The sequence below is a fragment of the Ictalurus furcatus genome, chromosome 9 (assembly GCF_023375685.1).
Source record: "Ictalurus furcatus strain D&B chromosome 9, Billie_1.0, whole genome shotgun sequence".
Classification (NCBI taxonomy): domain Eukaryota; kingdom Metazoa; phylum Chordata; class Actinopteri; order Siluriformes; family Ictaluridae; genus Ictalurus; species Ictalurus furcatus.
The window spans coordinates 9,378,277-9,394,231 of NC_071263.1; the positions used below are offsets into that span (position 1 = coordinate 9,378,277).

The 15,955-nt window shown below is 39.7% G+C and overlaps 2 protein-coding genes across 7 annotated transcripts in view; both read left to right on the forward strand.

The window, feature by feature from the left end:
• cep170ba (centrosomal protein 170Ba) overlaps positions 1-4,478 on the forward strand; it is a 42,087-nt gene extending 37,609 nt beyond the window's left edge. For 4 of the 5 annotated variants that reach the window (XM_053632392.1, XM_053632394.1, XM_053632395.1 and 1 more), the window contains 6 exons: positions 143-269; positions 1,127-1,255; positions 1,367-1,455; positions 1,769-1,862; positions 1,946-1,997; positions 3,801-4,478. In XM_053632392.1, the coding sequence (XP_053488367.1) occupies positions 143-269; positions 1,127-1,255; positions 1,367-1,455; positions 1,769-1,862; positions 1,946-1,997; positions 3,801-3,997 (688 nt within the window). In that variant the 3' untranslated portion in view covers positions 3,998-4,478. Of the gene's footprint in view, positions 1-142; positions 270-1,126; positions 1,256-1,366; positions 1,456-1,768; positions 1,863-1,945; positions 1,998-3,800 lie in introns of those variants that run through there. The other variant, XM_053632396.1, reaches the window with a different exon arrangement.
• Positions 4,479-5,860: 1,382 nt separating this feature from the next.
• LOC128612333 (5'-3' exonuclease PLD4) lies at positions 5,861-12,884 on the forward strand. 2 transcript variants are annotated; one of them, XM_053632398.1, is made up of 11 exons: positions 5,861-6,293; positions 6,406-6,490; positions 6,605-6,789; positions 7,082-7,265; positions 8,360-8,480; positions 8,574-8,701; positions 8,808-9,008; positions 10,533-10,672; positions 10,770-10,935; positions 11,094-11,190; positions 11,400-12,884. In XM_053632398.1, the coding sequence occupies exons 1-11, from the start codon at positions 6,286-6,288 to the stop codon at positions 11,603-11,605; spliced, it is 1,521 nt and encodes a 506-aa protein (XP_053488373.1). In that variant the 5' UTR covers positions 5,861-6,285; the 3' UTR covers positions 11,606-12,884. The 2 variants fall into 2 exon arrangements, with proteins under 2 accessions (XP_053488373.1, XP_053488372.1); XM_053632397.1 differs by having other exon boundaries at positions 8,360-8,701.
• Positions 12,885-15,955: the final 3,071 nt, after the last annotated feature.

The following is a 15,955-nucleotide window of genomic DNA, read 5'->3' on the forward strand; positions in this document are numbered from 1 at the left end:
TTGTGCACAATTTATTAACATTCTGTGGCCTAAACACCAGAATATAGGTAGACAAATTAAATGAATTACATAAACACCAACACTTACTTGTAATGGTGTACAATTTATTTACTTTAAACCAGCTGTATTTATTTTGTGGTAGGCTGAGTCAGGACCTGGCTAAAGACCTGGCCATCCTGGCCCAGGAAATTCATAATGTTGCCGGCGATGGTGAAACTCCGAATACTGCCCCCGTTGATGCTGTGGAACCTGTATCTAGCTGCAAGGAGGTAACCTCTCACTTTTTCCTGTAGTCATTGTAAAATTGTTCTAGATTGTTCTTTAAGATGCTTTTGTTGTGTAATTGTTTTATTCCCTTTGTTTGTGTTGTCCCTTGTAAACCATGCTTTTATTAATGGCACTTCCTGGTTAAATACAAGAAATGGTCTAACATTCGTGTGTATTACATAGAGATGCACCGATGTATTGGCCGATAATCAGTATCAACCAATAAAGGCAATTTTTCACGCTGTCGGTCAATAGTTTAAAAACATCCTATAATCAGGGTCGATTATATCCTGCCAATAAAAAGAGGGCGGGAAAACACAGATTTCGTGCTATATATAGATATATAAGCGTTTCACAACCCTTTTTTCAATCATCGCACCCTTTGATAATTTTCAAAGATTTGCGGCACCCTACACAAACAGTAATGCTAGACAGCGTCAGTTACATGAGGATGAAGTTGATGGTCCAGAAGCATCTCGAGCTTTTCTTTTAAGAAATCTGTCCATATTCTTTTGCACTACACGTGCATCGTCACACGCTAATTATTAGGATAAAACACACACACTTTAAGCATACTGACATTGACGTGCTGCTGACAGGTCAGCGAGGGGGGGGTCGAGGGGGAGGGAATTATTATTTTTTTTAATATGTAATTTTTTATTATTATTATGCATGTGTGTGTCTGTCTTATTATTTCTGTCTCATCATTTCAGACATCAGATATTTATCATATATAAAATGTTTTATACACATTTTAGCATTTTCGAAATATTTGAAGGATTTTTACCCGACACCCCTGCTCTCATCAGACGGGAAACACTGATGTTTATATCTATCTCGTGGTTTAATTGGCTTACAGTTACGGCAACAGATTCCTGAGACCAGCCTAAACTACTCTAAAGTTCTACAAAGTTCAGCTATGAGCAGGAATCCTGACCAGACCGTTAGTGATAAAGGGCTCAAACACCAGAGCTGGAAACAGGAACAGGTATTTTAACTTTCTCAGGCCATCGTTGCCCCCATGTCGCTCTCTTTCTGTCCTTTTGTTCAACATTCTCTGTCTGTTGGCATGTACTTCATTCTTTCTGTTCGGTTTCAGGTCGCTCTGGATAATTCGATGCTGAATCCTGTCTCCCAACTTTCCATGGCTATTCGAGAAAACACTGAGCAACTGACTGAGAAGATCAAGTACGTTATAAGTTTGTGTTAAGCTTATAAGCGGAAATACAATTTTAGCAAATCTCGGTAGAGGGCAGCAGGTCATCCGGGTATTTTCTCGCCTTTATGAATACTGAGAATTCGGACATACTACTCCTTTGGCATACTGCTTATCGCCAACTGTATAGTAGGGATATTCGGACACGGCCACGATCATGCTGCTTTTTTTTGTTTACTATGAAAAGCTTTTAAAAGCTCCACCCTGTGGAGAATGGTAAGCTGACAAATGCCTCTGTTGTTGTCTTGGTGATGTTTAAATCATTCTCATTCTGTATGCTTTCAGGCTTTTGTTTCATAATAAGAAAGAGGTGTGGGAGGAAATAGAAACAGTGCTCGATGCTGATGATGATTCTCCACCTTTGGAAAGTCCAAACAAGGTTTGCTTATATATCTCTCTCTCTATTTGCTGGAGTTGTATCCATGTTCCCTTACATTCTTAACACATTACTTCTCTATTTAGGAAATAATGTCTATTATCCGAGATCTCAGGGGAATCCAGAAGCGGTTAGAAGGTCAGTGAATCATGTTCGTCACTTCTCATTTTTGTGGTTTTCAAGCATGACTTGGACACTCAATTAAAGAATGTAATATGTAAAGAATATAAGATAATGTGGAATGCTGTTTCATGACCAGTTGGGGTGATCAGAGGGTCGTTACCACCCTGAAGTGGATTATTTATTTACCACAGCATGTCTCCCAGTGTTTTTTTTTTTTCTTTCTCTGATACAACAGCAGTTTGCCAGTGATTAAAATGTTTCATTTATAAAGGAACGATACGTCATGCTTTAATCTGTAATTACATTTAATGTTGCGTAACATCCACGAGATAAGTTTGTTCCTGTTTTTAAACAGTTGTTGTCTGACCAGCTTCACTTTTTGTCTTCTTAAAGTTAACAAGACAAAGAACAAATGCAGCTTGTCATGTTATTGAGAAACCAGAAAACACAAACTCCTCTGTCCTGAAGACTTTCTTGTGTGACTGTTCCAATACCCTTGTGGCTCTTTCCTTAAATATTAAATAAACATCTCCTAACAGAAAGCTTCACCATATCAGCAACTATATATTTTTTTGTAGGGATGCACCGAATGTTCGGCAACCGAAATTATTCGGCCGAAAATATAAAAAAAAAAACAAAAAAAAAACAACACTTTCGGTGTTTAAAATAAATATTCGGTGGGAATAAATTTGACTGAACGATGACGTGTTTGACGACGCGCCAAATAGCCTAGCAACCAGAGTGAGATGCACGAATATCACGACCTCCACTTCTGGCAGCGCGCTTGGAGCGATGAGGGGGTGCGTGCATGCACAAGCGCCTGCTCTTCGGATGTTGACAACCGTGGCGTTGTTTACTGTGGACACGTGCGTTTATTTTGTTTCTGTTCCGGAGTATTCTGTCACGTCACGAGACGTAAGGGAGTAGAGTACGGAAGCAGGTAAAGACATATTTATTTAAGGGAACATAACATTAACAAGGTATCTAACTATACTATATCTACTATAATATTCCGCGAGCTGTACAGGGACGCGAGCGGTATATATCCCCAATATAATCAGCCGTATAGAGCCGAATAGAACCATTTTCTGCACTCTTGTCAATGCACTTTTTAATGCACTTTTTTGTTGTATGCTACAGAGTGTTCCATTCTTTCAGCAGTCAGTTATAGGCCTAACATCGGCTATTCAAGGGGGGGCTCAAAGATGACCACATCAAAATATTTTTATTTTACTCATATATTTATTTAATGTTATATTGTGCATTGTTGGTAGCCTATGCCTGCTGGAATGAAAAAAAAAATGTTCAGTGTTAAATAAATATTTTGAAATTGTTGTTTTTGTAATTGATTTTTTTCTTTGAAAAGCAAGACAAAATAGTAAAAAGCACATTTTGACTATTTAATTTATGCAACGGTGAAAAAAATGGTAAAATAAATGGAAAAAACGTGTTCGGTTTTCGGCCAAGTTTTTCATTATATTCGGTTTCGGCTTCGGCCAAGAATTTTCATTTCGGCGCATCCCTAAATTTTTGGTCTAAAATAACAAACAAATAACGTTTTTTTTTTTTTTTTTTTTGTCTGCCGTACAAGTTCCTGTGTACGAGTTGTTAAAAATAGAAACAAGAATGTATTAGCATGAGCGCTTTAATATAAACTTATGATTGGAATTGCTGTCAGAGTTGTGGTGTTAAAGAAAACGACTCGACAGCTTCTGACCAACAGATTCGAGAATTCAACAGCACTTTTAGTATAAATCAAATATACCAAATTATTTTTTGGCTAAACAGCAATATCATCCCCATCTGTTTCCTCTGCAGTCATCAACACGGTCATCGAGCCCAGTGGAAATGTCAATCTGGTCAAGTCTTCGCCTGTATTAAGCCACTCTTCAGCTGGTCTAAGCAGCGTCAGAGCTTCCTCCAGAGACTGGAGAGCCACTGCTCCTCAGCGGGCTGCAGGATCCTCAGCCGGTGCTCGACGCTTTGGTAGGGGGAATGATGGTAGGGTTCTGTAGTATGGGAGTAAGGAAGTCCTTCGTCTCCTACTTTTCTGTATGCCATGTCTACTAAAGCTGCTCATTTATACACTATTGACCAATGGTGTGAGAATCCATTTTTGACTTGGCCTTAAGACTGGGGTTCGGTATTAATGTGCGCATTTGCACTTGTGCGTGTGTATGTGCATGCCTGTGTGAGTGAAAGAGCACCTTTTGCACGACAGTACAAGCCTGAGAATACTAAGCTGGTTATTGGGAGTACTGAGAGATTAGGTACAGGCACTTTGTATGCGGGTGTCGTACTTGTACTGTATAATATTTATAATGAAACTGTATTTCAGTTGAATCATTGTTATTCCCCCAATGATTGATCTGAGATGGGAAAATAATTTAAAAAAGCAAAAACTTTACTTAGGGTGTTTTTTGGTTGTTGTTGTTGGTGTTTCTTTGTTTGTTTGTTTTTTTATGACCCGATCATTAAAGAATGTATTACGTTGGATGTATTTGTTTTTCTTTATTACATTGTCACAAATAGTGAAGTATGCACTTTGATTCCTTTGATTTTTTTTTTCTTTTTCTGTTGAACATTAGAAAGCCAGTCTGTGTAAATTCACTAAACCAAACCAGTTGAATTGTACTGTAATTCTGCCCTTCTCTTCTTGACTGTAATGACTGTAGACCTTACAAGTTAAGCAGAATACCGGCCATTCCTTGTTCTTTGAATTATTGTGTGCCTGTTGGTTTTAAATATGAAAATATTTATATATAGAATCGAAAGAAAGAATAAGACTATCACTTGTTAAATAATGCCAAAGCGTTAATGTACAATGGAAATATGCAGTTCCAGCTGTGTTGCTATTTTAAAACGGAGTAAATCCGTGATCGGTTTCATTTTACTGAGAAATATGAAATCCATTGGGAAAGGGAAAGAGAAACTTACAAATCAAGGCATTAAGGAAACTATGCTACTATTATTTCTGTAGTGTCTACTAGGAGCTGTCTCTGATAGCAGCTTATGAATGTTTTTGTGTAACGGCTCGCTTGACCTTCTTTATAAGGTATGTGACGTCCAGTGCGTATAAATGCTGAATGAGTTTGTATGGATTGATATTTTTTTTTGTTTTGTTTTGTTTACACTGTCTGTGTGTGTCTTGTCTTCTGGTCCTGCGCTAAGATCAGACTGCTTTCGCTTCCTTTTTATAGCGAAGAGAAGACGTTTCCTTTACAGAATGTATTTAAAACATTAATAGACACTGTTGGTTGAGATGAGGTGAGAAAGGTTTGAGAGTTCAGCCTGTACCCTGCAAAAGTGCACACTGTTATCTGCGACCTGCTTTAATCTGTCTAAATATGAAATGCGTCATTGGTACGAGTTTTAGGAGAGATGGATGCTCTGACAAACAAAGCGGCTTCTTAAGGTTCAGTTTCTATCAATCCTGACCACAGATTTTTGAAACCTGATTTATCAGGTACTGAAACTATCCAGATTTAGAACGTGTCTTCGTCACAAAGCCAAAATACAGAAAAAACTTCTGACCACCTCAGACTGGTTGCGATTGTTTTGTCATTCTAGCACTACATTTTCAAATGTATGCAATGGTTTGATTTAATAAGCCTTTCTGAGGCAGTGCTGTAAAAATGTAAGATCTTCATTGATCATGATCTACCTATATGTTCTTTTTTTTTTTTTTCCCTTCTCAAAATTGTTATTTTGTATATAATGTAAATCTGTGGATATTTTTTTCCCAAATTAAACTGAATCGAAATAATTTGTGCTCGATTTTCCTAACTGGTATAACTTTATCATAGACTTTTGTCTGATAGTCTTATATGCAGTAAATTCACTTAGGGACTTTCAAGGGACTTTTTGCTTTCTTTTCAATAAAATGAAATGAGGAGAGCCCACAAACAACTAGTACTCATGCAAAGGTGTTCAACTCTTTTTCATGTGGTCTCTGGAAAGCCCAGAGAATTTGGTTGAATTTCCCAGAGATCAAACACAAACATAAAGATATCCCATAGTAAAGAAAACCGTATGCGTGTATGTTCGATAAAATGTAGCTGTGTGAAACATGAACAATCGAACAGTCTGTTTAAGGCATGTTATGGAGGGGTATAAGATGTTAAATAACAAAAAAAAAAATGGGACAGATGTATTGACCCGAGGTGCACTCTGGGTACATCTGATGAAAAGCAGAACTGAAAAGAGGAAGAGTAAGTAGTGGCTCTGGTGGCTGTAAATATTACACTATTGCTTGTGACCGATTCACAGAAAAGAAAAGGCACGCCAGACATCTGCTGTTACCATGTACTCGTAAGTTTTCTGTTCATTTTTCTAATCGTTGAAACTTATAAAAAGGTCGATGTTGTTGTTTTATTTAGATATTAAATATATTCTGATTAAGGCGACCTTTTAATTTCTGCAGATCCTGTGCGTCTACGTTTCAAGAGGTCCATGAATTGTCCTCTCCGTACAAATCTTTACATGACAATTATGTTCCCAATAAGCGGGTAAGGAGAGTATCATTTTTGGTTTCGTCATTATCGTAGTGGATGATTTTTGTCTTGCATTTTTGTTTGGTTCATATCTACTCTTACCTTTAGCTATGGTCATGTAATTTACAGGGCTTGAGTGGACTTAAAACATTGCTGTTGGCCACTGGATGTTTGATTATCCTAGGGGGCTTACTCGCCATTGCTTTGCTAGAGGAGATGAAAAACGAGGAAAAGATTAACAACACTGTGACCCAGAACACCACACATCAGCCAGAGCCACATGCTGAACAATGTGATCATGTTAGGGAGTGCAGGTGAGGTCATATTCCTGCAGAAATCATCAGGCGCGCTTTCTGCTGATGTTAAATTTTCAGCATGTAGTAAGCAAAGTGGAATGTTAGCGGAAGGATTTTGTTCATCACTTATCAGGCCACTATACTGTACCAGATAAATATAGTCAGACTTTTCATATTGCTTTTAATGCATTCATTGCAATCAAATCAAACAGGCTATTTCTCCATTGAGTGAATTTTTCCAGTTGTGGTCTGTTCATGTTTTTTATTTATTTTTTTATTCTTTATACAAATATGACTTTCCTTTGGACAGGATCGATCTGGTTGAGACTATTCCTTTATGGATGGACTATGGAACCAATGCCACTTTTGGAGTACCGCTGTACAAGGCATGGAAAGACCTTCTGTCTACAGCAACCCAGCAAATCGATATAGCATCATTCTATTGGTCTCTTACTGGTGAAGACATCGGCGTCAAGTCCTCCACTGACCAGTTTGTGAGTAGTGACCCTGCTATATAGTGTCAGTCTCAGACTGGCTCAAATCTAGCTCGTGGAAATTGAATTCATTATTGTAGTGTTGTAGGAAGAGCAACTATGATGCGTTAATGCCATCATGTAGTTGTTCATCTTACACTAAGGAACAAATGGGATATTCTACAAATGTCTAGTTAAGTTGTTATCTTGCTTTTCCTTTTTGTTTTTTTTTTTTTCTTTCCTTCTTTTTTTTGTATTGGGTTTGTTTGTAATGTTGAATGAATAACTGCACACCATGCTACAGGAACATCTAATCAACCAATCAAGTGGTGTGATGTGGCTTGAAACAAATCAACCCAAAATGGGGTATTTTCCAATAACAGCATGTCGTGAAGTGTTTCGTTCTGCTTTATTCCACAACAAATTGCCAAACATTACATTTTTAAAATGATTACTGAATGGTATACAGTTAATCTATTTACAGATAATGTTATTGAACATCTGCAAAACAAGTAGGTTCTTACTTCTGTTATAACAGCTGCTCTTGAATTATAAAGCTAGAAACTAAGCCTGAAGCTAAGGTATTACAGCTATAAACTATAATCTATAAGCATCTGCTATTTTTTATTTTTTTTCCCTCTTAAAAATGATTTTAAAAAATGCAGCTTGTCATATTACAATGTTGGAAACCCTACATTTACAGCTTTACCTCTGTTACAAAGTGCTGACTCCTTTCAAAAAAAAGTGGAGACTCCTTGCAAAAATACCAACAGAAAACGTCATCATATCAACAGTGCCATCATTTTTTTATTCATATTTGTGACGCATCTGCCATATAAGTCCCTGTGTAAAAGCGGTTACGATAAAAAAAAAAGAAGAAAATTGTATTAGAAAGGCTGCTTTGAATATAAACTTGAGATTTGAACTACACAGCCTGCTACTAAGCTGAGAAATGAATCAACACCTTCTGACCAATCAGGAATTCAGCAGTGTTGTGGTGTAAGGTCTATTACGTTAGTAGACTGCTATTAGATACTCTTTAGTAATAGACACGATATAAAGTGTGACAGTTTGAAATTAACGCATTCTTCATTCTCTGTGTGTTTGGGCCACAGGGTAGAGACATACTGGAACGGTTAAAAGCACTGCCAAAAAGAAACGTGTCCGTGAGAGCTGTGAGCAGCATCCCTTCTGTGGCGACCGACTCGACAGACCTGAAAGTTCTGAGAGAAAATGGTCATGAAGTGCATATGCTGATTACTGCATTCACATATGGCTTTGCATTGTGTCTGTTACGAAGCTTTACATTCTCATTGCTTCTTTATATAGGAGTGTGGGTCAGACGAATTAACTTTGGCAGATTGACCCGAGGAGTTCTTCACAGTAAGTTCTGGATTGTGGACAGGAGACATATCTACATCGGCAGTGCCAACATGGACTGGAGAGCATTAACGCAGGTATAAAAGACAAACCAGAGTATCAGTTATGTGTTTGATGGCATATTTGAAACCAAATAACCTGATGTATTTTTTTTTATTTTATTTTATCTCTCTTTAATTGAAGGTGAAAGAACTTGGTGTGGTGATATACAACTGCACCAGTCTGGCCACAGACCTCCAGAAGATCTTCCAGTCCTACTGGGATATGGGTCACAGCAATGCAACGATCCCAGTTCCCTGGCCCCCTTTTTATGACACATCCATCAATAAAGATCACCCTCTTCATGTGAACCTTAGCGATGTGCCCAGTAGAGTTTACATCTCGGTAATATTCTGTTGTTTTGATTGCCTTTTTTTTTTTTTTTTTCCTGCAATAGCAGAGTAACACATTGCTTGGTTACTGAAGTAAAAATTAGGGATGGTCACTGATATTTAGATCTTAGGAATCAGTCATTTATTTAATGCTGAATAAAAATAAAATAAATTGTGCATTATTGTGCAATTTATAATTTGACTGAGAGTGTGGTCACAAAGAAATCCAGGCAGCTGATTATTGCAGCTCACGTTGAGCAATATGACAACTACTCGGCATAATGTTGTCTCATGATGATATTACCAAACAGTGGAGTGCTAGATATAGAGGACCACACTGGTCAGTTGATGTGTTTTTTTTTTTGTTGTTGTTTTTAAGGCATGGTTATAAACAGCTAGTAGTCATTTTTGTGTATTCTAGCTTAGATCTAGCATCAGTGTTGTATTAAGATGTTTTTAATATATATATATATTTTCATGTCGGTATATTCCAAATACTGTTTGTCTCAAAACATGAATGTTTAATTGTCCATCCCTAGTAATTATTTGGATAAGATAAGACGCACTATGTGGCCCAAAGTATATGGACACCTGACCATCACACCCATATTTGGATCTTCCTCAAACTATTGCCACAAAGTTAGAAGCACACAATTGTCTATAATGTCATTGTATGCTGTAGCATCAAGATTTCACATCACTGGAACTAAGAGTCCCAAACCTGTTCCAGCATGACCGTGTCGGGCCCGGTGCACAGAGTGAGCTCCATGGAGACATGGTTTGGCAAGGTTGGAGTGGAAGAACTCGAGTGGTCTGCACAAAGCCCTGACATCAACTCCACTGAACACGTTTGGGATGATCAGGAACGCAGACTGCCTCCTCATCAGACATCAGTGTCTGACATCACTAATGCTCGTGTGTATGTGTACGTGTGTGTACGTGTGTGTACGTGTGTGTATGTGCGTGTATGTGGGTGTGTATGTGTGTGTGTATATATATATATATATATATATATATATATATATATATATATATATATATATATATATATATATATATGTATGTATGTATGTATGTATGTATGTATGTATGTATGTGTGTATGTATGTGTGTATGTATGTGTGTATATATATACACGTGTGTGTGTGTATATATACATACAGTATTGTGCAAAAGTTTTAACACAGCAAAAACCTTGAGAGAAGTCAGATTTAAAAGGAATCCCGTCCTCATCTGGATGAAATCCCCACAGCTACCTTCCACCATCTAGTGGAAAGTCTTCTCAGAAGAGTGGAGGTTATTATAACAGCAGAGTAGGGGTGGGGGACTAAATCTGGAATGGGATGCACATACGAGTGTGATAGTCAGGTGTCCACACATTTTTGCCCATATAGTGTAGACTTGTGCACGTCCCTGATAATAAACACATTTAACATCTATTATTTAACATTTTGGGCAAAAAAGAAACATTGAAATATTATGTATTGTGGCCTGTATTTGGTCTCCTCTGACAAGTCCCTTCTTCCCCTTAACTCAGAATTCTCCTCCTGCCTTCTGTCCGGACTCGCGCACCAAAGACCTGGATGCCATTTTGTCCGTGATCAGCCAGGCAGAGCAGTTCATTCATGTAGCAGTTATGGAATATTTTCCTGCCTCCAAGTTTTACCACCATCACAGGTAAACCTTGATTAAACTTGATTGGATCTTTTATTTATGTATGTATGTATTTATTTATTAAAAAAGGACAGCATGCTTGTGTTTATTTATTGTTTAGGTACTGGCCAGTTATTGAAAATGCACTAATACGGTCAGTGTTTGAGAGGAACCTTACACTGCGTCTCCTGATCAGCTGTGGCCGTGACAGCGACTCCGCCGTATTCCCCTTCCTCAAGTCCCTCAACGCCCTGAACTCTCCATCGGACAACATCAGGATAGAAGTGGTAAGATCGACAGAAAGTTTAGTGGAGTCTCTAATGTTTTCTCTCACTTCAGCTATATTCACAGTAGATCAATATATCGTATATTTAGAATCCTAATGACTTTTCAGCTCTAATTTGGGCTTCGGTCAATGCGAATGCAATATTTTCACATTCCACAGAGACTCTACATTGTTCCAGAGGGTAACGAGACTAACATTCCCTATACCAGAGTAAATCACAACAAATATATGGTTACAGATAACGTGGGACACATCGGTGAGTTACAGACTTCCAAGATGTTTCATTTACCACTTTACAGGTTTCCCAATGACATTAAAAAAAAATCAAAACAGTACAGTATTTTTCTCATTTTTTATATCAATATAATAAATTCTACTCTGTTATATAATCTATATCCTATCCTCATCAGACATATCCAATGACATGCTCCAAATCTAGACATTTAACAAGTTTGTGTTTCACAGGTACCTCTAACTGGTCTGCTGACTACTTCAACACCACTGCTGGTGTCGGGTTGGTGGTTTCCCAAGATGTTTCGCAGTCCCCCTCACCTGGAGACACATTACTGGGGCAGCTGAGTGCTGTGTTTGACCGAGACTGGGGCTCCAAGTTTGCAGTGCCACTTGAAAAACTGGGCCACAACCCTGACTGTGCTTTTTCTAAAGCATGAATGGACAAAATCAAGTCACTCAAAAATGGATATGCTGCACATTATATAATGCTTGTCGATGAGTTATGTATTACGAGGATAATTAACTTTAAACAGTCCTTTTCACACTAGTAAGAAAGGATGCGGAGAGAACTGACGCACACGGTTAAGCATCAAGGTGAACTGGCTTAGTGCAGGCTTGATTGAATAAAGCAATAGATATTTATAGAGAAAAGAAATGAAATGAATATTGCGATACATGTAACATGGAAAATAATAAATATCACTGCTGTCAAAATATGAAACAATGGTTCTCCAAGTGGAGTCCGTGAAGCGGAGCCAGAGGGTCAGTGAAGCAGAGCCAGAGGGTCAGTGAAGCAGAGCCCGAGGGTCAGTGAAGCAGAGGGTCAGTGAAGCAGAGGGTCAGTGAAGCAGAGCCCGAGGGTCAGTGAAGCAGAGCCCGAGGGTCAGTGAAGCAGAGGGTCAGTGAAGCAGAGTCAGAGGGTCAGTGAAGCAGAGGGTCAGTGAAGCAGAGGGTCAGTGAAGCAGAGGGTCAGTGAAGCAGGGCCAGAGGGTCAGTGAAGCAGGGCCAGAGGGTCAGTGAAGCAGAGGGTCAGTGAAGCAGAGGGTCAGTGAAGCAGGGCCAGAGGGTCAGTGAAGCAGAGCCAGAGGGTCAGTGAAGCAGAGCCAGAGGGTCAGTGAAGCAGAGGGTCAGTGAAGCAGGGCCAGAGGGTCAGTGAAGCAGAGGGTCAGTGAAGCAGAGGGTCAGTGAAGCAGAGGGTCAGTGAAGCAGAGCCAGAGGGTCAGTGAAGCAGAGCCAGAGGGTCAGTGAAGCAGAGCCAGAGGGTCAGTGAAGCAGAGGGTCAGTGAAGCAGAGGGTCAGTGAAGCAGGGGGTCAGTGAAGCAGGGGGTCAGTGAAGCAGAGGGTCAGTGAAGCAGAGGGTCAGTGAAGCAGAGCCAGAGGGTCAGTGAAGCAGAGCCAGAGGGTCAGTGAAGCAGAGGGTCAGTGAAGCAGAGGGTCAGTGAAGCAGGGGGTCAGTGAAGCAGGGGGTCAGTGAAGCAGGGCCAGGGGGTCCGTGATCTTGTATTTTGTTACAGCGGAAGAAATCATTACCCATTAACAAAAGCTGTTGTGTTTATTATTCAGTATTTATATTTATTCATCTATTTGACTGTTCACTTGAATTTAATCCAAATGTCACCAAGTCAAAAAGAAGAGCTATAAATAGTGCTGTCTTGTCTTGGACTGAATAAGCTCCGTCAGTAAATCCACCTATTAAAGAGAAACTCAGTCCCTCCAGCAACTAGCCAGAATATTATTGTTTCGTTTCCTTCATCTTCAGTGAGGACTTTAAACTGCTCATACATAAAGTGGGAGAATTCACACCTCCATCACATCTCTCTCTCTCTCTATTCTCTCTCTCTCTTCTCTTCTCTCCTCTCTCTCTCTCTTCTCTCTCTCTTCTCTCTCTCTTCTCTCTCTCTCTCTCTCCTCTCTTCTCTCTCTCTCTCCTCTCTTCTCTCTATCTCTTCTCTCTCTCTCCTCTCTCCTCTTTCCTCTCTCTCTTCTCTCTCTCCTCTCTCTCTCTGGTGCATGCTGGAGTTTGTGGGTGAGAGTAGCGTGTGAGCGTGGTGCGAGAGTGAATTAACTTTTTTCTAATCTTAATATTTTTTCTTTGCGTGCTGAGACTTTAGAGCACACTCACTGGGTGAAGGCGTGATATTAACGGTAAGCAAGCGGCTTGCTCACTCACTCTCTCTCACACTCACATTCTCTCTCTTACTCACTCACACGCGCTCGTTCTCTCTGCATATATGCGGTGGAGGAGTGAGCGTGGTGTGTGGAGCGTGTGAGAGCAGTTTGGCGTCTTGCCAAAGTTTTCTGCGATTTTGTCTTTTTGCTTTTCATTCTTTATTGAATGTGTAAGTTACAGTATCTCACAAAAGTGAGTACACCCCTCACATTTTTGTAAATATTTGATTATATCTTTTCATGTGACAACACTGAAGAAATGACACTTTGCTACAATGTAAAGTAGTGAGTGTACAGCTTGTGTAACAGTGTAAATTTGCTGTCCCCTCAAAATAACTCAACACACAGCTATTGTAGGCTTGATTGACCTGTTATGTCGGGTCAGAACATTCCGACTGCAGATGGCACAGAGGCTACTCTACGGGGAAGGGATGGCATGGGCCGGTACAACCTGTGCCTTACTTAAGCGCATTGAAGATCTGACTTAAGACAATCTGTTTTGCTGAATTTGAGGAAAATGGACTTATCAGCAACAACAACGTTCTACCAGTCTGTCCTGAGAGCCTGGTCTTCTGTCCTGAACATCAGCGGGACCTGCGCACAACCTTTTCCAAGCACCAAAGAAGAGCCGTTGTTCCACAACCCACTGATACAGTCCGAAATGCTGTGGAGTGTCCAAAGCAAAAATCTGTGGTTTTACTAAACTTCATAATAGGTCAGGCCAAACTCGCTATCTGGCTCACTAGGAAAAACAAAATCCACGGGGGAGGCACTCAGCAGGCAGAAAAAATTCTAACAGCGTTAGTCAAAGCTAGATTGAGTCCTTTTGAGTAAAGCATATTCGACTATAGAAGGTTGCAAGAAGTTTGTGAAGTATGGGCATCGGGTGAAGTTATATGCTCTGTAGATGCAGAAGTTTTAAGGTTAAATTTACTTCCCCCTCTTTTAAACAATTGAAGTTTCTTTTATTACCTCCGTTTTTGTTTAATACACATTTTATCTATCCACTATGTTTCACTAGTTTTGGAGGAATCTAAATGATTAATAAAAGGAAAATTTAAAAGTCAAGTCTCACACTCTTACTCACACTCTCACACACACTCTCGCTCTCTCTCTCTCTCTCTCTCTCTCTCTCTCTCTCACACACACACACATGCTCTCACTCTCTCTCTCTTACACACACTCTCTCACACTGACTACGTTTACATGGACAGCAATAATCTAATTGTTGACCTTAATCTAAGTAAGGTAATATTGTGATTAAGGTGTTTACATGAGTTGCTTTTAGAATACTCCTGTCATGTTCCCGTTTTACATGTTATAGAACATAATTAGATTAACAGCCCGCGTCATTACGTCACCGCGCCACGCCGTCTGACGTCCCTCCAGAATTTCACGTATCAACATACAGTTGGTTCCGTATACAGTTTTGGGTGTTTTTATTTAATTTTTTACGAACGCTTTAAGTGCAGTTAATTATTTGTCATGCTGTACGTGCTAATAGACGACTGCTTGAAGCCGTGGGCTGCGTCTCAAACGTGTACTTACCTATTGTATAGTAGCCGAGATACATGTATTTTTCCCCACTACAGGCCTATAGTAGGCAAGTATGCGGTTTGGGATGCAGCCGAACTCTCGTTTGCCGTAAAACGTAAAACTGCCTTGTGTGGTCGTGTCCTGTCGCAAAATGCGGTGAAAACTCACACGTTGTTCATAATGTGATTAAGGTGTTTACATGTCTGTAATACACGTCCATAATGCGACTAAAACAGGAATTCTCCACATGTCTTAATTCGATTAGAGTTTAATTAGATTATGACCATAATTAGATTAAGGTTGCTGTTTACATGGTAGTTTCTTAATCAAATTATGGTCTTAATTAGATTAAGAGTGGATTATTGTTGTCCGTGTAAACGCAGTCACTCTCTCTCTCACACACACTCACACACTCTCTCGCTCACACACTCTCACACACACACTCTCACTCTCTCACACACACACTCTCTCACTCTCTCACACACTCTCTCTCACACACACACACTCTCACACACTCTCTCTCACTCACACTCTCACACACACACACTCTCTCTCACACACTCTCACACTTTCTTTCACACACACTCTCTCTCACTCTCTCACACTCTCTCTCTCACTCTCTCACACACTCTCTCTCACACACTCACACACACTCTCTCACTCACACTCTCACACACACTCTCACACTTTCTTTCACACACACTCTCTCTCACACTCTCTCACTCTCTCACACTCTCTCTCTCACACACACTCTCTCTCTCTCTCTCTCTCTCACTCTCTCTCTCACACACACACACACACTCTCTCTCTCTCTCTCTCTCTCACACACACACTCACTCACATATACACTCATACAAACCTTGAGGGCAATTTAGCAAAGCCAGTTCTCCTATTTGCATGTTTTTGGATTAAAGAAAAACTCCACACAGGTGGTAAGAATTTTAAAAATTGAGCGTAATATTTGAGTAGTTGGATTAGGTTCATAAAATAAATCTGTGCTGAGGGTGTGCCTGTGATTTATTTTACAGTTAAAGGGGTCTGGAGAAAGCACCTAGAACCTTTATTTACTCGTGGTAACATGT